Below are 21,967 nucleotides of genomic sequence, written 5' to 3' on the forward strand. Positions count from 1 at the left end.
CTAGTTGTTACTTTGTTTTTAATTGTTTTTCTTTGAGTCTGCATTTAAAAAAAAATAAAAATTTTTTTTTTTTTGCCCTTCAGGCTTTTGGTAAAAGGTTACTTACGGTGAATGCTTTACTGTGACTCCTGCTGCTTTGCCATGCACAATTACAAGAAAACAAACAAAAGTACTTAGTATTGTGGCAATATTTTCTATATCACTGTAGTAAACACTGTGGAAAGCTCAATATTTGTCTTTCTGGTTTATTCCTTGCAAGTCAAAGCAGTTGTACAAACATTTACACACAACATTAGTCAACATTGTCTTGGAATGGATAATGAGCCACTTGCTTCTCGTTTCAAGACAAGATGAATGGTTATCTGATCACATGTAGCAGCCTGATCTGGTAAATTATAATTTTTTGTTGTTATTATTTTCAAAATAATATGTTTTGACCTCCCACGTTGCCTAATTACATAAGCACGCTTCCGTGTATCCATCGACGACCTCCAGCATTACTGACGAGCACGTATTGATCTACGGGGTTTGTTGTGGTTGGCAGTCGCACAAATGAGCAGGCAGACCTCCCACATCACACAGAAGATTACTGAGATCACCCAAAAAATCGGTAAAATAGGAGTGAGGCGCACCTGAGGCAACATACACACACACATTCGCACAGACGTTTATGCAAATAGATGCTTGCAGAGATACTGTACAGTGTAAACAGTGTCACAATAATGATGGGTAAACTGCTTCAGCGACATGGTAACTCACCAGGTGTTTATTTTATTATACCTTTAAATCGACTTTATTTTTAGTTTTTTATAATAGCCCACATCTGCCCTAGTTTTTCACTGTTCACATAGTCCATCACTGTTCTTATTAGGAATATGAACAGTCATGGACTATTACATTTTCTGGTGGCAGAGGTGTTCGCTAGCAGGTCATGGTGTTCCCCTGGGATCCCTGTTTGAGCCTCCTAGATTCATTGTCTGCATACACGTACAGTATAAGTAGCCCCCTACCGAGCGAGGCTGCAATATTGCATGTAGCCAAGATGACTAGCCTTTCTCGTGCTAGAACTGTTGACTGTGGCATTGGCTTTTTTTCCACACTTCCATCGGCCATTTAATATAAAAAAAAAAACAAAAAAAAAACTCTCCAATCAGTTATTGTGGTCTCGCTTCATTCATGTCATTGGCCTATCGCTACACCTCCTTCATACCCGGAGCTACTGCTACCTCACTCTCTCTCGCCCCACACTGGAATTAGGGCACTGAGAAAAGAGTGCGATATATTTTTGGTGCAATTAGTTAATCGACATTTGGTTTTCTTCGACCTCAGTTGTGGCTTTGGTACCTCAGAGTGCAGAAAATGTGTCCTCCCTCATTCCGTGTTATCGAACATACAGAATAGCGACACGGAAAAATAGCGGCTGATAGAGGAGATAGGGAAGACAAAGTTTTATAAGACAGTATTTCTGCAATGTTAGATTATTGTCTTCATTCACTGTCAATCGTGTCTTCCATGATATTACAACTTTGACAGTTTTCTCAGCCTATGCACACCTATCACCGTTGATACCGCTGAATCTTTTCTGTTGCCATCACATGGTTCTTGGTTTCATGTGGCGTGGAGAGAAACGGACGATGACCCCACCTCAACCCGGTGGGTTTTCCTGAAGGAGGGTACCGACCCTTTGGTCATTTAGTTGCCAGTTGGTCTTATGGAAACATGTTGGTCCCTGGTGAGAGAGAGTGTAGAGAGATGCTTCTTAAACAAGGCCGCAAGTCTGTGCCTGTTGACAAAACAAGCATGGCTGAAAGGGAAGCAGACCACTGAGACATCTTTTTATATCTTGTGAATGTCACCAAGCCTGATCATGAAGTTTTTTCCGTTGACGGATAATGTATGTCCCCTATTCACAAAAAATGCAGTTCAGTAGTGATGAGTGATGCCACACACTTTTTTACAGATCTCCTGAAGCCATTTTGTTGATGGTCCCCTTGTTAATTTTTTTTCTTCCAGTGACGGAAAGAAATCATCCTGAATGAATAGAGTGATGTAGTTTGAGAGAAATAGACTTTGCCAAGCGTTTGACTTGTGTCCCGATTTTTATTGTTTATTTCCAGGTTTAAAGGTTTAAATGACACACATAATCCCGTCTTCTGGGAAAGGCATGATGTAATGTTTCCTGTGTTTTCCTTTACACTAATCTTTAAAGATGCAACTAATGCAGTGTAAAGTATCGTCAAGTATATTAGAACTTGTAGACTGCTCTTCTTTGTCTAGAGACAATGAAAGTCAAGACCAAGAGCGATTACCTGAGCTCTGCAGGTGTAACGCTGAGCCTCGGCTCCGCTGCGGGACATGGAACACTGTTGTCCCGCTTTGAGTGCTTTCGCCAGAGTAGGGATGGCTTCCATGACATGTGCGGCCCAGTGCTTTGCTGCAATGAGAGCACATTGGAGAAGCGGTCTATTCCTTGGCATCATGCCAAGGTGGAGGGCAGTCTGCATGTGTTTACTGATCCAGAAGGTCGCTAAGGTCGCGTGTGACCCAAAACATACCGCTCATGTAAACTGAATCAAAGTGCACTATGTCATGGTAAAGGGGCTTAACTTTACCTGTTCATTCCATGAGGGAATAGTTGGGCAACACTCATGGAAAACTGGGATATAACACAACCTCCTTTATTTTTTTTAGATTGAATTTACACATAATTAAATTCAATCAGCAGTAGCACTGAGTTTGGCATCCCACGTAGTTTTGAATAAAGTTGGTATTGCTGCTGGTTTTGGATTCTGGTTTGAGTTGGGGTTAGCGGTAGAGAGATTTTTGCTACCATTGCTTGCAGAGAGGGCTGCTATGACGATGGGGCTGACCGTCATATGACATTACGCTGTGCCAATTATCCTCAAATGCCCTCCCCATCAGAAGTCACCTCCTCCGTTCCGTAAGGCAAGACAGCCCTGCTTAAAACAAACATAAGACACCTCTGTAATCTCTGGCAGCACTTGAAAATCTTTTGATGTGACATAATGCGTAAGCTTTTAACACATAGAATTTGCATCTGTATCTTACAAACTCTATATTTACTCCCTAAAGTAGCTCACAGGTCATTTTCATGGAGAAAAAAGGGGGTCAGGTGCTGGCTCTGAAATAAATGAGTCGCCCTCCTTCCCTCAGATTCTCTCCTCCAGAGGAGTTTGGATCTTTTTGTTTTGCCTCAGGCGGATTAATGTCAGAGATGACTACGCATCCCTCAGGCGTCACACGCACCCGTGAGGTCCGAAGGCCATTAAATAATCCCACCTCGCCTCGAAAAAGGAAGACGATAACAACCATCTGCTTCGTTTGGAGGGGATATGATTGGCTTGACTCAGCAGAGTAGAGCTGCGCCAGGCTCAATGTCACTGTTGATTGGATCCGCTAATCTCGTTCAATCTAAAATGCGAGGGAGGGGATGTTGTGTCCTAATTTTGCCTGTGCGCTACATAATTTACTGCTACTACTTTATTCCCTTACAAAATGAAGAGGTGCAGTTCAGCCCCTTTTCGATGAAACGGTACCAAAAATTCCATAGGCCTTCAGAGGAGGTTTGGTTTAAATTGAGGTAGGGTTAGGATAACAGTTCTGGATGCGGTAAGGATTCTGGTTTGGGTAGCGTTTAAGGGATAGGACAGGGTTAGGTTTTGGATTAGGGGAGTGCTAATGTTAGGGGTTGGGCTAGGGTTTGGGTTGGAGTTAGGAATATAGGGTAAGGTTATGGGTTGAGTTGGGTAAGAGTTTGGGTAAAGGTTGGGGTACAGTTAGGGGATAGGACTGCATTAGGATGGTTTTACGGTTAGGTTAAGTGTTGGGGTAGAGCTTGGGGATAGGACTGGGTTAGGTTTTGGGTTAGAGTAGTGCTACTGTTAGGGGTTAGGGTTAGAGAGGGAGTTTTGGTTAGAATTCTTGCTGAGGCAGGGTTTGGGTATGGATAAGGATTATAGATTAATCAACACATTCAAAATCCCTGCGCTATCTCAAGTGTCCTTTTCTCTTGTCACTGTTGCGATGGAAAGCCCCGGAGGTTATCCACAGTGCAGTTGCTTGTCGCCCAGATATTGTCGTCTCCTTTTTTTTCGTGGGCGTAGTCACCGCATCTCTCCCCAGGGACTGACTTTTCACACATCGGTGGAAGTGTGGGGACGAAGGGTGTGGGAACTCTGGTAATAAAACGTGAATGATTGGCTAGCAGGTTACAAAAAGAAATGTAAGATGCTGTGATCTGTTCAACTCAATGAGAACACACCCAGATTAGTCTTTCAGCAGGGAAATAGAGTCATGGAAAGAGTCTGAATCGTGTCCAACATATTGTACCTGCTCGATTCTGCTTTTCATCCCGTGAGTGTCACAGGGCACTCCGCTGTCAAAGATAGAGCCAAAACGAATGTCAGCAGGTGTGTGTGTGTGTGTGTGTGTCTGCTTAAGGTTATCAAAGTTCAAAAACTATAATTAGATGTAAATAGTGACAAACAAGCAAACATGATACAGTAAACAATGTAGGAAGTGGGTTGTTTACAAAGTGTAAAACAATAAGAACTACTCAAACATTTGAGAACACTAAAGTCGCCTTTGTTCAAACAGGGCAGTAATAATAGCTACAAGAATTAGTAAGAAAAACAGATAAAAGCTTTAAAAAAACGCTGTATTGTTTGCCTTTTGCATCTGCAAGCAATAAGGAGCTAATCAATTAGATTTAAAAAATACGATTACGAGCTAGTATTCTCTCGCAAGATACCTCAGCTGGCCTTAACATCATCAGCTATCAAGCTAGCGAGCTAGATACGTCGATTTAAAATATTTTCCTAGCAAAATAGATTTAGCATTTAATATCGCTCTAGCATCTAATATCTATCTAGCATGTGCTAGATGCCCCTTAAGGGGAGGGACCTAACAGCAGTTCTTACACAACTGCGACGTCATCACAATTATGTAATTACTGTGCGGTGTATAAAAAAAATAAATAATTAAAAATGGACGCAGCCATAGTGTGATGTCACCCACTTCCAGGAGAGCAAGCCTCAAGCGACACTAAATATCAGATTGATTGATTGATTTTGCAATTTGACAATTCCCTACATATGTGATAATCGGAGTACAATCCTCGGCCTGATGGCCCCTAATCTCTCAACTCTTACTCTTATTAATATTTGTCTTCGTGTCATAATGGTTCGCGTTTGTGAACGTCACTGCTACTGCAGGCCGTACTTTGCCGTCAACGTAACAAAGCCGCGTTCCCAGAAGTCTGACGTCTGCTGACTGGAAAACCTTTCAACTGAGGCTTTGATTTATGCAAAGTTCATCTTTGATGCTTAAGTAAAGGTAAAAAAAAAAAGGAACCACTCTTCTTTGTTTTGTTTTTTTTACTATGGTGGATAACTTCAATTGTAGTAGAAACCAGGGTAATGAAAATTGATAGGGTTTAATTGAATATCATGAAAGATAATTCTAACTCTGACCAAAAATCACTACTACTACTTACTAATAAACTAATAATACTAATATGGTCGGTCCACAAACAATTAAGACAAATGTATGTGAGTTTTGGCTTCCTACTGTGACGAAAACTAATATACTGTCTAATTTATTTTGAAGCTGTTATCAAAGGTCAAATTGTTATATATTGTTGCTTTTCCTCATAGCATTGAGTCTGCATTCAAATGTATCGTTAGCTTCATAGCATCATTGTAATAATGACTATCACAATATCAATACAAAATACCAATGTGCTTATTTTGTTCCCGACTGACTGTGCGGATTCTGAGTCATCCAGGTCGTTGTCATCCGCAAGCGTTTGTTCAAGGCAACTGGGCTCTTCTTGTTCGTTGCCATTTTTGTTGTTTTCCCAAAACATTCATGACTTGGCAACTATGCTTTCAGAATAACAATATGTGACTTTATACTGACGGGCTTAAAGATGAATCACCGCGTTCCATTTCCAAAAGCTAGCAGGCTTGTGGTCCACGTTAGATCAGAGCCAGTGGATTTTTCTGACATAACTTTCTTTCTAAACATGTTCTGGAAAGACTTTTTCCAGACAACATGACAGGCACTTCCTTCGGGGCAATAAATTAGCCAAGTGATTTTAACACTTGCTCAATTGAAGTGTATGAAAATGACAGTCAATGAGATAAAACAGGTCATTTTAAGGTTTCTCAAGGAACCAGTCGAGGCCCAATCACTCGTAAATACTTCACTGCATTGAAACAAACACACTTTCAGATGGTTTGCTGAACTTGGAGACTTCATCTTTTAAAGAAACAGTACGGTAAGATGGGTGACGCTAAATTGTGAAGAATTTGGAGCATTGAAGTTTGATGAATCGCTATAAAAGACCACTCCCCAGGTCAGGCCTTAATATTCATCCCCAAAAAAACAGTTTCACTCACCAACATGAAATTTGGTCCAGGTCTATCATGTGTGGACTCGCAAAAAAAAGTCTCCAGAAACCATGCCTAAGGCCTTGAAATTCGTCCGACATGTTTAGCATGAGTAGACCCACAAAAAGTTTCCTGACACAGGGGAATCTGCCATTTTGGTTTGAAGCAGTCATTTTGGTCATTTCCGGGGATCGACGACCGCCGCAGTCTTCGGTCCTGCCGGACAGATTGTCCGATCGCTACCTAATTTGAACCACATGTACCAGACAGACAGGCGGGCACTAAACGCAAAATTGTAAAGAGTCAAATCACAAAGCAGTAGTTTGACTTGGGAGGGGACTTTATTTGCAGTTGATGCGCCACACATTGTTTGCGCTCCGCTGTGCGGGTCAAGCCTGGTACAGTATTTGACCGGCCAGTCGAATGGGAACAAGCCGCAGAGACGTCATCGGCGCGCATCGACGGGATACCTCCAGCCAACGCTGGCTGTCATTTGGCCGGCTGGCACGAACTGACGGCCCCACCGTCTACACCGTTAAATGTCATTGTCCAGTTTTGAATCAGGTTAGCTATAACTTTGTTCTCATCGAACGGATTGGATTCAGCGGAGGTGTGGTCATAAATGATCTACATGCTCCACCCCTGTCAATTTAAGACTTAGTAAAACTTACCAGCTCATATAATAATAAATGTAATTGCACAACAATTTAGCGAGCGCTCGTTTAAAATGCTGTTTATTTACACCCAAGGATCAGCTGTGACTATTTAGACTCTGAGCTGAGCTGTGTTACACTTTCATTGGCTAATGTGGAAAAAGCCCAGAGGCGGAGGCAAGCGCCTATATGTAGAACTAAATCAAATCTGGATCGATAGGGCCCCTGACTACGTCTCAGGGCGGGCACGGAAATTCACTAATTTTGCAGACCCGCTGTGTCATAATGCACATTCATCTGTGAGCCGAGCACATTGATTTCCTCTTACGCAATCGCGCATTGATCGCAACACTTCTTCTGAGAAAACAATCCAATCATTTTCAATGTCTTTTATTGCAAAACCAAGAGACAAAACTGCTTTTGACAACTGTACAGCATTATTTACAAAATATGTTTTATTTCCCAAAAAAAAAAAAAAAAAAGTCTTGTTGGTACAGGAAGGTGAGACAACACTGGTTGGGGGGGGAACAAAGCTGGGAAAAGAGCTAACAAATGTGTTTGAATAGATTTCCCAGTGAACATTAGCGCCAACTAAAAGTGTCCCGTTTGTTTATTTGCGGCTTCAATCCAATCCCCGTTAAGACAAAGCAAGGGTCCCGCTGATGTCTGCAGTGCCACCACGTGAAAGGGTTCAATCGAATGTGCACAGCACTGACCTCCATATAGACGATATCAACAATTCACCATCTCACCCGCCAATCAATGTTAGGATATTGACGTGAGCTACATATGTACATGTTATGCCTCGGCTAATATGACAGTGGTAGCGACAGTCTGATCCCCCCCCCCCCCCCAAAAAAAAAGAAGCATGGGAAAACACACATTGGACTCAGGTTCGTCTGTAGGAAAAAGTCGACTGCATTTTGATTACTGTGAAAAGACTAAAAATACATTTTTGGCTCCGTGCGTAAAACGGGAAATATCTTACTTAGCAGCATTCGTCCACTGTTTGGGATTGAGTTTTCCTGTCACTTTCCAGCTAGCGGTGAAAGTGAGCACTATTGCACATCGGAAGAGGCGGAATTCTGCAATGAATCTTCCACCACAGAATAGAAATCTATTTTTGTGAAAGAGACCAGCTCATTAACAATTTCCTCTCAGGTGCAAATTAAGTAGCTTCGAAATTAGATGATTGCATGTAGGCCTCACATACCCTGAACAATTCAACCCAATGCAAGCGCTGCATCATATGTTCTGCATATTCTTATAATGAAATCAAACAAAATGTTGCGTTTTCATTCAAGGCGACAGCTCATCCGTGACCCTAGTGAGGGATGAGCGTGACAGGAAATGGATGAAATGATAATTGAGCAAAGTTTCTATTAGTGTGCTAGTAGTTTTCATTGGTGCAGAACTGTACAGGATCGTGTTTGGTTCCCTATTTAGCTATATAAGAGGAACACTGCAATAATTAACATATTGTGAAATGAATACCTGTCCGACGGCAAACATTTTGATGCAGTCCTTGTGTTATGTGTGTACTTTCAACTGCAGATGGATTTTTGTCACAAACTTGTTTGAAATGCAGGCCACAAAAGGTGGAGATTAAATTGCATATTTCTGAAAAGCAGGGGCGAGGAACTTAAGGCCCGTGGGCCATTTGCGGCCCACGGCAGCGTTTTTCTCTGGCCAGTCAGCAATACCGCCTCCAAGGAATTGTTATGAAAACGTTTACTTTGTATAATAATGAACATTTGTTTGCTTGTTGCACTGAATGTTTTCAAAAATTGAGTATAGCCCTCCGGGGACTTTACAAAAACTGAAATGGTCCCTGATCGGAAAAAGTGCTCCTTAACCCGCCACAAAAAAGGAAAAGAGCTACACCGGCCGGGTATTTGGGCTATTGTACCGCAAAATAGACTTGACTGTGTATTCCCACGAGGTTTCGGGTGTGAAGGGCTGCATGGAGACTGTGAAACCTTTTCGACCATCCTCTATCCCTAAGAAACAGCTGATTATATCACAAAGTGCAGTTTTAAAGTTCCGATTCGGCAGTTAAAAATCTCGATTCTAAAGGCAAAGAGTCCCGATTTTGTTCAAAGTCTGAGACCGTGTCGGTGTTGCTGTCTTCGAGCGGACAATCCTCTGTGTTCGTTGTGGCGCCGTTCAGCTCCGCTTCCTCCGATTCCTCCTCCATCTCGATCTTTTCCAGAGCCACCTCGTTCTCGTAACAAAAGGAGTTCCTCGGGCTGGAAGCGTTGGAACTCTTCTCCGCTAGCTCTCTGGCGCTGCAGTGCGGCGTGCCGGACACCTCGTAGGTGTTGTCGAAGCGCGAGTAGTCCACTTTGTAGTAGTTCTTGTCTTCGAAGAGCACCGGCTCGAAGCGGTGACCCCAGAGGATCTCGCTGGCAACGTAGGAGCTGCGACACTGCGTGGTCATGGCCGTGGCCTCCACCATGCCCTCCAGGATCACCACGATCTCAAACTCGGACGTCTCCAGCTCCTGTTTGTTCATCTCGTAGAAGGGGCTGTCCTCGTCGATCTCGTGGACGATGGTGATAGGAGAGACCAGGAAGATTCTGTCGATGCCGCTGTCGAAGCCGACGTCGATGTCCACCTGGTCCAGAGGGATGAACTCGCCCTCCGCCGTCGTCCGGGACTTGAGGAGCTGCGCCCTGACGTGGGCCTCCACCAGGTGGCTCCTCCTCAGGTTCCCCACGCGCCACATGAGGCACAGTTTGCCGTCCCTCATGGCTACCGTGGCGTAGTAGCTGAACACCAAGGTCTCGTTTCGTTTTTTGGGCTTGGCCATCTTGGCCATGACCGCGCCGATGATGAACGCGTCGATGATGCATCCCACGATGCTTTGGAAGACCACCACGAACACGGCGACAGGGCAGTCTTCCGTCACGTAGCGGTATCCGTAGCCGATGGTGGTCTGGGTCTCCACGGAAAACAAGAAGGCGGCCGTGAAGCTGTCCACGTTGGAGATGCACATCTGCGTCTGGGCCTCCAGGTCGCCGTAGGAGAGCGCCACCAGCCAGAAGACCAGACCGAAGAACAACCACGAGAGCAGGAAGGAAAGGCAGAAGATGAGCAGCATCCAACGCCAGCGGATGTCCACACAGGTGGTGAAGATGTCCGCCAGGTAGCGCTGGCCCTTCTCGCTCATGTTGATAAAGTGCACGTTGCAGTGGCCGTCCTTGCGCACGAAGCGGCTCTGGCGCCGGCGCTCGGCCTTGTCGGCGTCGCCGTTGCCGTAGCCGTTGGGCACGGCGACGTCGGCCAGCTTCATGCCGTCCTCCTCGGAGGACACGATGCTGTAGCGGTGGCTTCGCACGCTCCCCATCGCTTCCGCTTGGGAGGGCTGTGCCGCCTCTGCTTTGGAAAACAGTCTAAGTTTCTGGTGTAGGCGTTGGAGAAACAGTTTCGAATGATCGCGGGGACACGTCGGGAAGAAACTGTTGCCGCGGGACCGGATCCTGAGGGACGAGGAGTGGCTCGGCGAGGGTCTTTGGCGAGGACGGCTCACTCCTCTACGAGGGCTGCTTGGGGCCTCATCAGCGGAGTGAGCTGTGGAAATAACAGTGAGGGTGAAGCCCAGTTTGAAGTCATTGGCAGGAAGCAAAGTCGAGATCAAGTGCGTGATTGCCTTCTATCGAAATCATGCAACGCCAACTCTCGCTACAAGACTACGTTAAGAGGCAGCTCCTGCGCTCAAGTTATCAGGACCAGATTCAACTTCGTAGCCAAGTGCTACACTGTAACAAACTAACTACTAACTACTTGCCTAAGATAGTTTGACTTGCTTCGAGGATTCCCCCCCCCCCCCCCCCCTTAAATATCTCTTATCTAAGGTACTTTTTAATAAGCTATTATTATTGTGTTATGAGTAAGTTTAGCTTAAAATAAGAACTACCGCAATTCTCTAGGTGCAGGTCGTAAATGTCCTCTAAATTGGACTCACCACAGAGAAGAGTTTTGGATTTGACTGCTTCCAAAAAAAAAAAAAATGGGCAAAACTGTATAAAAGGCCGCGACAACGAGGCACTCTAAAGCAGCCGTGCCAGCGGACTATCTGAAGGGGAGATTCATTTTAGGGAGTGGGCATAGCTCCCTATCTAAATGCACGTTGCAATTTCAGTCACCGCCCAAAAAAGCAAAAAGAATCAGGAAGCTGTAATGTCGAAAAACAGTTCCATGCTCCATCTCCACAAAGTGCTCAGTAGTTGGCAGTCGTTTTACATTCAAACGTCTGATGAATTTCGAAACGTTTCAAGGCCGACGACTGTATGTTGAAAAATGTCCTTTTGTATTGGCAGCTACTTTCCTTTTCAATGGAGTCATGCGCTCCTCATTTGGTGACTTTTTATTTCTCATTTTTTTTCGACGTCCAGATGTTGATCTTGCTTCATACTACCGATTTGCCAGCTCACGTCCGCTGAGAGCTGAGAGCTGCTCGCGTTAATCCGGCGAGCCACCAGAAAAACCACATCTGACTCGCATTATTCCACTTTTACATGCAAACTAACAAGCGTCACTTTTTTTGGGGGTTTGTTTTGTTTTTTGTTTTTTGTTGTTTTTTGTTGGCATCTTAACCGAGAGCCCCGGTACGATATTCCAATGGCGTAAATGATCCTCGCGGCTATTTCGAGAGGGCGTATCAGTTCCTCTTTTTTGCGAGCGACAGCAACCTTGCGTAATCTGTGACAGAGCAGCAAGGGCGGTTAAATTAGAAAACGTATCGACTCGGTGCCGCCGGCCCGGACGTTCCGTTGGAATTTTAAACAGGCCACAGTCAGCGACGTTTCATGAGCGTTTTGAAAGCGCTTAAGTCCGTGAATTGAATTGATGCTCGATATTCGGCCTTCTGAAAGTCAGGGAGAGTCGTCGGAGATGAAATATGCACTCATGTGCTCCCAAATCCCTGAGCATCATTTTTGTTTTCCTCGGCTAATGATGTCACTGCTAGACACACACACACACGCGCGCACGCACGCGCACACACACCTTCCCTCGTCTCACAACGCGTTGTTCAACATCGAATTTATAATTGCAAGTGCGACAATAACTTGAATCCGAGTCCATCGAGGCGAAAGTGGGGACTTCAGGTTTTACTATTCTGCCGCAATGCATTTTTTTTCAAGGGAATTGCATTATTATCATACAAACGAGATTGACTCGGATGGATGCAAACGTTTTGTTACTTTGTTTGCTAAAGATTCTCCATAGAATTAGATTTAGATTTTTTTGTTTTGTTTTTTTTTGTCGCACTTTACCGATTCCATCACTCATTATTGCGGTGATGATTCACCTGCGACGCTCTTGCGGTCAACAGCTGCTAAATGGAAATTGCTTACAGAAAAGCTGCACTATTTTTTTTCGGTCTACAAATCAATAATGATAAAATGAAGATTTGTCTTGTGCTGTCTAAAAAAAATGGTTTCATTTCATTGCTTCAATATTCCTACTTATATGATTTAAACACTCATCCTGATGCATCATCATCCTTACAAAGAGAACGTGCTCACCTGTTGGCTCTTGCAGAGCAAAATTGCTGTTTCCTGATTGTCTTATGTCCCATAAATGCAACACAAGCCCGCTTGGTCCGTTTGGTTCTGGCTGCTCCACTGTTGTTGTTGTTGTTGTTGTTGTTGTTGTTGTTGTGATTCAAACCTGCACTCAGGCTGCTATCTGCTGTGCAGAATTGCAGTGCCATCACACTCAGCCCGTCGAGAGGAAGAGGTTCTTTAGTGGTTGTTCGCTCAAAGAGTGAAGCTGGTTTAAAAAAAAAAAAAAAAAACACGCAGTGCGTCTGGCCACGCCTCCCGCGCACTCTTGGCCAATAAGAACGTGGAGCGGCTTTTGCACGCTGTGCGGGAGATTAAGAAATTGGTTCGGTTCACCCGCTGGAATTAATGGATCATTTTTTGATTTATTTATTTTCTCTTTGTGAATTTTTAGTAGTCGGTATTATATATATTTTTTTTAATTTTTTTTTTTTTTTTTTTTACTGTTATAGCTTGTTGGTGGTAGTCGTGGTTGAGTGATCTTTATTTATTTTATCTCATTTATTTTTTACTGTTGCACATATTAATCTTTGTTGATTCAGATTTATTTTCTTTTATTTTTGCAATCAAATAATCTCACATCAGACTTTTGTTTACCATTTTTACAGCTTGTTTAATTAAAGCCCTAGAAATGTATTACTTTTAACAGTGGTTATTAAAACACAGTAGTGTTAGTATTTCCATTCTTGTTACAAATGTATTGTTATTCATACATAGGAGTAGTAATATTTTATGATAAGCAATTTAATATTTGACCATTAAACCAAATGTATCATTAGTAGTAGTAGTGATATTATTGATGCTGAATTATTGATTTTTATTGTTCTGAAAGTAGTTGAAAACGTTCAATATTTGTATTGTTTTTTTGTATACAAATAAGTCATTTGATTGATGCAAACTTAAATACATTTCAGTAGTACTTAATTATTTGTCTTTGTATGACTTTTGTTCTTTTATAAAACGTAGCGTTACAAGTTTTGGTGTACGACTTTATTATTGCTGTATTTGTATGACTTCTGTCGAAAGGAGTCCTCGTTGTGGCCGCCAGATGGCAGTGTTTGAGTGGCGACCATGTTGTCATTGATTTGGGCTCAAAAATGATGAAGTCAGTCGTCAAGACTTTATTTTGAACATGTTTGACAAAATGAAACAAAGAGAATAGACTATAAAGGCGTATAAAAATATTTCGATTTGTGAAGCTGGGTCTACAAATGGGTCTGCTGCACGACCTCCTCCGTACGGCGGCGGGCTCGCTTCGCCGGGCCCGAGCGCGACAGGCCAGGGCGAGGCCTCCCCCTGTCACACTGTTCCGCGCTCAGCATGGGCGTCGCCACCCACGTGGTCTCGTTAAACAGAGCGTAGTCCGCCTTGTAGTGCTTCTTGGTCACTCGGAGCACTTCCTGAAACCGTTGCGCCCAGCGGATATCCGCCGGCGTGTAGGAGGTGCGCGTCTGGTGGAGCATCCCGGTGGAGTCGCCCGTGTAGGTGAAGGACACCACAAGCTCAAAGTCCTCCTCCAGAAGCTGCTCAGGGCTTATATGGTAGAGCGGGCTGCCCGGTTCCAGCTTGTGTACGACTAAGGCCGGCGTGGCGAGGACCAGATCCCGGTTCTGGATGTCCACATCCTGGTACGATATCACCACGGGTCCTTGGGATTGTTTGGAGTAGCGTACGAGCTGCGCCCGGGCGACGCCCTCCAAGATGTGATTCCCTCTGAAATCTCCGAGCCGCCAGGACAGACACAGGACGCCGTCCCGCCGGTTGACCACGGCGATTCGGCTGAAGCCCACCGTCTGAGCCCTCTTTCGCGCCGACGCCATTTTAGCGACGACGATGCCGACGACGACGGTGTCCAGGAGGCAGCTGAAGACGTCCTGTGCGGTCACGGCCGCCACGGCCGCCCCGCAGTTCTCCGTCATGCCCCTGAAGCCGTAACCGATGGTCGCCTGGGTCTCCGTGGAGAAGAGAAACGCCGAGGCGAAGTCGTGAACGTTCAGCACGCAGGGACCGTCGACATCTCCGTCTCCATCTCCGTGCACGTAGGCGATGAGCCAGTAACAAAGGCCGAAGAAAAGCCAGGAGAGCACGTAGGCCAGCGAGAAGACCAGGAGCATGACCCGCCAGCGGATCTCCACCAGAGTGGTGAAGATGTCCAGCAGGTACGGACTCCAGTCCCTGGGGACCTGGTGGAACGCTACGGGGAAACTGCCGTCCTTTTGCATGAAGCGAAGCCGCCGGTCCCCGATGTGAACGGCGGCGGAGGAAGCGTCGACGTCAACCCCGTCGCGCCTCTCGGTGCTCATGGTGACCCTGCGTAGAGAAGAAGGTTACGTGCCGGTGAGTTTGACGCGCCTTCAGTGGCGAGTTAGCGCACTTAATAAAGCGAACCTCGCAGGTTTAGCATTTGCAGAGTGGCCTTTTTTCCCTCCGTTATTTGCTGAAACCCCCCCCCCAACTGGCGCTTTTGTGGGCAAAGCTCATTGGCGGCATCTCGGTGCCTGATCTGATAGGGAGCTGAGGTGTTTCATTTGGACAAAAATAGTCCTTCGCCGCCATCTTGTGACATTTATAGGCAAGTACAGTACAGTCTCCACCTTTTGTGGGCGTGTCAATTACGTGCAGATTTTCGCTATTCGCTGCTTCCGTTTTTTTTTTTTTCCCCCCTTCAAATTTTTCATAAATTGTAGAAAACATCAAAACTCTACAAAAATACAATGCACATTATATTTATCTAAGAATGTGAGCAAAACTTCTTTTTTTTTTCTTTTTTTTTTTTCCCCCCTCCTGTGAGCAACCAATCAGAGGCTGGAAAGATGCTGACGTCATGGAGGGGGCTAGCTCTCTGGCCCTGCGAGGACGGATTTGACATCTGATTGGTCTCGTTGCTCGTCTACCGTAGTTTGATCAGCCGGCAACACAAAGAAGCTACGATCTGATTGGACACTCGTCCTGCGAGCAGTTCAGCCAAGAGAAATGCTACGAAAGGAAGAGAACACACTGTTGGGAGTCAATTCATCGAATTTCATGGAAGAAATATGAGAATTTAGGTTGTAAGAGTGCAAAACCGCACGAAGGTGAGCTCTTCACGATTGAGAGCAGCCGTGCCTCGGGCGAGCAACCGACTCAGGAAGTGACCTTAAGAACAACGCCAATGGCGTTTCTCGTTGAGTTGATTATTTACCGCAACTTGGATCGCAGCCGGCCGGAAGCGCAACAAAGCAACTGCGACTTGTCGTTGAACTTTAGAAGCGCGTGGCCTGTCAGAACGCGAATGTTTTATGACCTCAAATTTCAAGATGAAGAACGTCCGAGAATTTGAATAAAAGGGGGGCAAGGGTTAAGAGGGCAGCACACAAGCGCATTTGAACCTTTGCGATGTTTTTCACATTTGAATGCACTTGCTTTACGTGACAACGAGCGGTGTTAAAAGGACATTAAAACACCGCCCGGACTGTCATTACACACTTTTTACGATGCCGGACGTTCAGCGCTGGAATTCTTTTTCCTCTATTATTTCTCACGAGCAAAATGTTCCCGTGTTGAACATTTGCAGTCGATCGACAATAAATAGCATTTCTCTTGGCTGCGCTGCTTCCACGACGTTTATGTGGATGTTTTTTGTCATCCGGGTGGATGAACATGTCTCACAGTTCTGAGGTTGGGGGCACTGCACTTCAGTATAGGAATAGCCCCCCCACCACAAAAACAAAGTTTCAGTAATTCCTCAATTACCATCCCTCACTTTGAGAAACACTGCTCGAGAGAGTTAAACAGCGAGGGCCGGCACGTGGATCGGTTTGGGGCTCAATGCCTTGCTCAAGGGCACCTCAGAGGAGGTGGCTTAGAAAACGGGCCTCCGTGGCAACAGTGTATTCATCTGGTTTTTTGTTCCCCACCCCCCTCGTGGATGTCAATTATTATCCCCGAACGGCTTTCACCTCTAAATGCTACATCAGGAGTTAAACTTTAACCGCGCACACAACACATCGCCGCCAATGATATCAAATGCGCAAAATGTTTGGCTCGCTTCCCTGCACGCCATCAAACTCGCTAATCTTGACAGCTGCTCAGATAAAAATGACGAGTGTGAGCGCTACGTGCCCAGAACTGATCAATACATTCTTGAAGCTGCATGGTCATATTTTTTATTTATTTATTTTTTTATGCTCTAACGGTCACCCGGGAACACGTCGCTGATAAGACCGACTTTACGATGCTGTGCTCTAATTTGACACCTTTAGTGTTGACACGGTGTACCCGACACATCTTGAGAAAGTCACGCAACGGAAAACTGCGCTCATTGGAATTCAATGAAAACACGAAACTTGAAATTTGGATTTTTGTTTTTGTTTTTGTTTTTTGGGTGCAGCAAATGTGGCACTCGGATTAAACGACCAGCAATAATGACAATGATACTAAAAGCAAAACCACTATCCATAATAATAGCAATAATATTGATAAGAAAGATCAAATACTTTTGACATCTATATTTATTATATATGTTCATTATAACTCACATAAACACTTTTAACATATTTGATTCACTTCTATTTTGAAATAGCCTACATACAGGGTGAGTACAAATGTGACGAAGCATTAGAAATTGCTTGTAGAGTTTTGGAAGTCACTCAAGTCTTTAGGAAAACTTTTTTTTTTTTTTTAACAGACAACAAATATGGTGATTTCTTTTTGTCTTATTTCTTGGATTACTTATTAATTGATTACTAACCTGTAATGCCTAGTTACTTTTTCACCAACCCTGTACTGTATATATAATTCATAATTAAGATGTACTGGAAAAGGCCTATAAAAGGCATTCAAATGAGTGTAATCATAATAACGATCAGAATCATTCTAACATTTAAATAATGAATTGCTGTTTTATATTAAAGAACTTATTCTGTTTGTATTTTGTTTTAATACAGTACTGGTGCCATTTTGTGTTTTGCGCATATTAATAGTTGATTAGCATAAAGAGACCATGAAATTTCCATTCGAATTTCAAAAATCATTGCAAAATCCCCAATGGTAGAATACACATACGTGCGTATTTACCATATATTGTGCTACATTTATCTCATTCACAGAAAGGAGAAAGAAAAAAAAAAAAAAAAAAAAAAGTATTTTCATGCCTTTGGAATGCAGCGTAAACGCATTCATTTGAAAGTGAACGCAAAGGCGCGGCTATTATCGACGCGAAGTTGCATGTGAACTTACTTGTGCAGTCGAGATGATGCGTTGCGCGTGTCTGACGAGCATCGGACGCGCGACCTCAAAAACCGGAAAGTGTGCCGAGTTCGGCCCGGTCCTCAGCCAAAGTCCCTTTCGACCTCCCGATAGCAAAACCGCCGCCACGTCCCTCTCACGCCTTATTGGACAAGCTGGAGGAATTTATGGCCTCTGCGGCATTTTTGGTTCAGGACAAAAAAAACAAAAACAATCATCAGATGTCCTGTCCTTGTTTGGGTCTGGGCGATGGAATCCAAATTGTATTGTTCCGAAAAGTCAATTGGGCAGATTATTAAAAGGCCATTTAGCGAGGGTTTGTGTCCGCGCATTTCCGTGATTCATTAGACAGGAAGTTGACCTTTGCTCAATCAGGCGGAGAGAGCGAGGCTGTGATTGGCATCTGAATTGTCGCGAGTTGGGATCGCAACACAGCTGCTGGATTTCGAAGCGCCTTTATTGCGGCCGCAAAGAGGTCAACGGCAGCGAAACCACCGTGAGAAAGGAAAATGGGAGCTTTTAGCTGGAAAGCCTGCGCTTGCTACGTATTTAAGGCGCAAAGATGTGCACGGACGGAGATAAGAGGCATTCCTGAGCGATAACATTTTATACTTAACACTTCCTTTATTGAACACGTGGCTGTCCCCAAAAAAAAAAACGATGTTGACGTTGCAACCGGTACAGACCCAACTGCGATAAAAATGGACATTTTAGATGAGCTACCTTAAGCGTCTTGAATCTGGTGTTAATCAAAATCAGGAGGGTTAAGATTTTGATTTTTTGGATTCAAAGCAACAGTGCTTTGACAAAAATCGGCTCATAATTATTGATTGTTGCTTCCCAATGTTGCGTCGTCGTAGCCATGTTCTCCTCGACAGATACGCCGCACAAAGTCATTGGTGTCAAGGAAGTATTGTTGAAGTTCGAGAGGAGCCAAGTTTAGCCTGGGTTGTCAGTGGACGTAACGGAGACAATTGGCTGAACGTAGCTGCAAAGGGTATTATTGTTGTAAGGTGAGTTTCAAATGATATGAGTGTTCTGGGATCATCGTTTGTGTTACATGTCTGGTTTCAACTTTGAATATAGGCAGTTATAAACATTTGGGTGTGACTTTATCGATGTTTTATATTAACAGCAGAGGCCGTTCGTACAAGCCGATGATTAAACGAGCCCGCCTGTCAAAGTAAACACGACGACAATGGCGCGCAAGCATCGGGCATTCACCTCGCAAAACAACAAGTCTGAGAATTGCCTCGCTTTCCCGAAGCACGAAATAAAACGGCGACCGCAAAGTCTTTGTCGGGCCTCCGTGACGGGAGTCCGCCTGTGTACGGTAAACTCAAGCGCTGATTGCATTGTGGCGCGCAAAGACAAAGAGCAGCTGGTACATTGATGGCGGGCATAATGGAGCCGTGTTGTTGTTTGAACAGTTTTAGCGACCTATTGTGGCTCGCTTCGATTGTCTTGTGCCGGCTCACGGTCGCCGCGAGCCTATTTAAGGCCAGGAGACGGACACCCATTGTGAGCTTGGGTTGTGTTTCCAATGCAGTCAAAGGTGGCTTCTCGTGGCCATGCTGTCACAAACGCAACTCGCTTCGGGTCGGTGGTGGGCGGCGCTCTTATGGACTCTACTCACTCTAGGTAACTAGCGGAAACTAGAAGACGAGCATTTTAGTATGCGGGACAGAATATTGTGTGCACGTTTGCGTTTGTATGAGTTCCGAAATACGGAGCGACTTACGATTTGTAGCAGTTTCGACTTCTGCCGATTTTCCTGTGTTTGCTTTGTGTTGCGATCCAAACATTTCAGGTGAAAGTGAGCTTCAGATAACACAACATCCAACGTTTCGCTCACAATTTGTGAGTAGCGCAGTCGCCGCATGACTTCAAGTCAAAGGTCAAAGGGTCTGCATCGCACGTTTCTGCAAGATCAAAGACGAGTTTTCGGCCTGAAAAGCCAGGAAGATTTACGACCAAAATTGGACTTTTCATTTTCACACCCAAACGGGCACATTACTTACTCACTCGTATTACATCATATGAACGACTGACTTCAGTCCGCCGTTCAGGACGCTCACAGCATGAAATGTTTGGAGGTTGCAAAGGGCACGCACAGAACTCGATCGCGCGGCGGCGTGAGAACAAGACGGCATGCTCACTTACCTCTACATTTTCATTTGATTGCTTTATATTTAGTTGTGTTACAAAGTGTTTTTCATGTAATTATAACCTTGCAAGTGCGTAAGCGGAGGTTCGTGATTGTGACTTGGGGTTACGTCGCCAACGTAGCAACAGAACTCAGTAGACCAGACCGATGAAGATCCGTTTTTCATTGGGAAATATCCCACGTTGACTTTTTATTTATTTATTTTTTCCCTACGCCGTTTTTCGCATTTCACAGAATTGGCGTGCAATTTGTGAATGGTGATTCCAAAGTGTATTTCTGTAAAAGTCGCAACGGTCTGATTGTGTTTCAGGAGGTGCAAACGCTGCGGACAAATGCACGACTCGCCGATGTCTGGCGAATGAGCTCGTCAACAAAAAATTGATAACGCAGCCGCAGCGTAACAATTGCTCCGAGTACATATACGTGTCATCGATTGCGTATCAGACCCTCAAAGTTGTAAGTGCCCACGCTTTTGTGTATCTTCCATATTACACGCGGTGTCTATCCCGTACATTCTGAGTGTCTCGTACTCCGTTTCAGGACACAAAGAATCTTCGTTTAGGTTGTCGTCTACAGGCCACAATTGTAAGCAATGAGATGTTCGGTCAAAAAAAAAGTACGTCAAAAGCATTTCCCTCGCCCTAAACTTGGATTGCAACCGCAGGAATGGACCGACGACGACTTGTACTGGGACCCGTCCGTTTACCCGTATGACGAGGTCATCCTGCCCGTAAGCAAAGTCTGGAGCCCGGACATATTTGTGACCAATGGGTAAGAAGCGCTCTTCTGCGGCCGCGACGTCACTCGTTCTCCTTGACGTGTTCCCGTCTTTTTCCCGTCGGCAGCATATCGGCAAGCACGCACAACAGCTTCCGTGACTTGATCGTGTTCAGCAACGGCACCTTGAGGCACAGTGTGGTGATGGCGGCCGAGGTCAACTGTGAGTTTAACCTCTTCAACTACCCGTTCGCTGAGGACCAATGTCCCGTGGCCATCCAGACCTGGTCCACTCAAGGTAGGCCCTCTGCATGTCCCCGGACCTTTTTAATTTTCATTTCGTATTTTTAATATGGGAAGCTAAAATAAGAATTGACAGTAAATGTTGTCCACAGTGGCGGCGACATTTGATAGTTTTTGTGATTTACGTGATCTATCCGCAGGCTGCGGTACAACCATGGAAATTGGCAAAGTGGAGGTGTTCGACGGGAGCCATGGAGACTGGGAGACGTTGGGCGCGTACCTCCACTCATCTGATAACAAATATTATATCTCGGTAGGGTCTGACGTCACATTTGACAAGAAATTGTTGAATTTTGATCCAAGTGAACAATTCGAATTAAAGCGATGCGGCCGAACCCGACTTGAACCAGACCGTCGCCAAAAAAAAAAAAAAAAAGAGAGAAAACAATTATACCAACTTAAATGATTATGAAGTATTTAAAAAAAAATAGGGAGTCACTTTTCAATCAGCCGAGTTATAACGATAATAAATGAATAAAGTGCCTTTCATGGGAGTTATTCAAATGTATCTTAGTTCATTTATTCATTATTTGATTTCTTTTGAGCCTATTGCGTTACTTGTCAATGCAGAGCTCGCCCAACTTTTGTGTTCACCAAAAACAAGACGGAGGTTTTACTCCTTAAAAACGTCTATTTCATATCATTGTAAGCCACTCCGACGTTAATTCCAGTTTGAACATTTAAACTGTGCTAATGTAGAAAAAAAACCAAAAACTGTAATTGAGTAGCGATTCAACTAAAACGTCTTGCACATAAAGTTTAAATACCTGAAAGTCGCAAACAATAATTGTACCTGAAAAAGAGTAAAAAAACAAAAAACAAACCTCTTTTCAGGATTACACGCACATGTATTGATCTCCAAAGGTAAATACAACTGAACGGCACTCTTTCGCGCATCACCAGAGGGAGCCCTCGTAC

The 21,967-nt window shown here is 44.5% G+C and overlaps 3 protein-coding genes across 4 annotated transcripts in view; 1 reads left to right on the forward strand and 2 right to left on the reverse strand.

The window, feature by feature from the left end:
* Positions 1-21,967, forward strand: part of LOC133465693 (5-hydroxytryptamine receptor 3A-like) — a 30,147-nt gene that overhangs the window by 6,327 nt on the left and 1,853 nt on the right. The window contains exons 1-6 of one of the 2 annotated variants that reach the window (XM_061748735.1): positions 19,398-19,503; positions 20,340-20,485; positions 20,570-20,614; positions 20,694-20,800; positions 20,875-21,044; positions 21,190-21,302. In XM_061748735.1, the coding sequence (XP_061604719.1) occupies positions 19,434-19,503; positions 20,340-20,485; positions 20,570-20,614; positions 20,694-20,800; positions 20,875-21,044; positions 21,190-21,302 (651 nt within the window). In that variant the 5' untranslated portion in view covers positions 19,398-19,433. Of the gene's footprint in view, positions 1-19,397; positions 19,504-20,339; positions 20,486-20,569; positions 20,615-20,693; positions 20,801-20,874; positions 21,045-21,189; positions 21,303-21,967 lie in introns of those variants that run through there. The other variant, XM_061748734.1, reaches the window with a different exon arrangement.
* On the reverse strand, positions 7,522-12,824 carry LOC133466418 (inward rectifier potassium channel 2-like). Its single transcript, XM_061750111.1, has 2 exons — positions 12,598-12,824; positions 7,522-10,639 (listed from the first exon to the last, which is right to left on the reverse strand). Exon 2 carries the CDS (start codon positions 10,413-10,415, stop codon positions 9,102-9,104), a length of 1,314 nt encoding a protein of 437 aa, XP_061606095.1. The 5' UTR covers positions 10,416-10,639; positions 12,598-12,824; the 3' UTR covers positions 7,522-9,101.
* Positions 13,743-18,295, reverse strand: LOC133465695 (inward rectifier potassium channel 16-like). Its single transcript, XM_061748737.1, has 2 exons — positions 17,854-18,295; positions 13,743-14,946 (listed from the first exon to the last, which is right to left on the reverse strand). The coding sequence occupies exon 2, from the start codon at positions 14,937-14,939 to the stop codon at positions 13,842-13,844; it is 1,098 nt and encodes a 365-aa protein (XP_061604721.1). The 5' UTR covers positions 14,940-14,946; positions 17,854-18,295; the 3' UTR covers positions 13,743-13,841.

Source organism: Phyllopteryx taeniolatus, chromosome 16, assembly GCF_024500385.1.
Source record: "Phyllopteryx taeniolatus isolate TA_2022b chromosome 16, UOR_Ptae_1.2, whole genome shotgun sequence".
In the NCBI taxonomy this organism is placed as follows: Eukaryota; Metazoa; Chordata; class Actinopteri; order Syngnathiformes; family Syngnathidae; genus Phyllopteryx; species Phyllopteryx taeniolatus.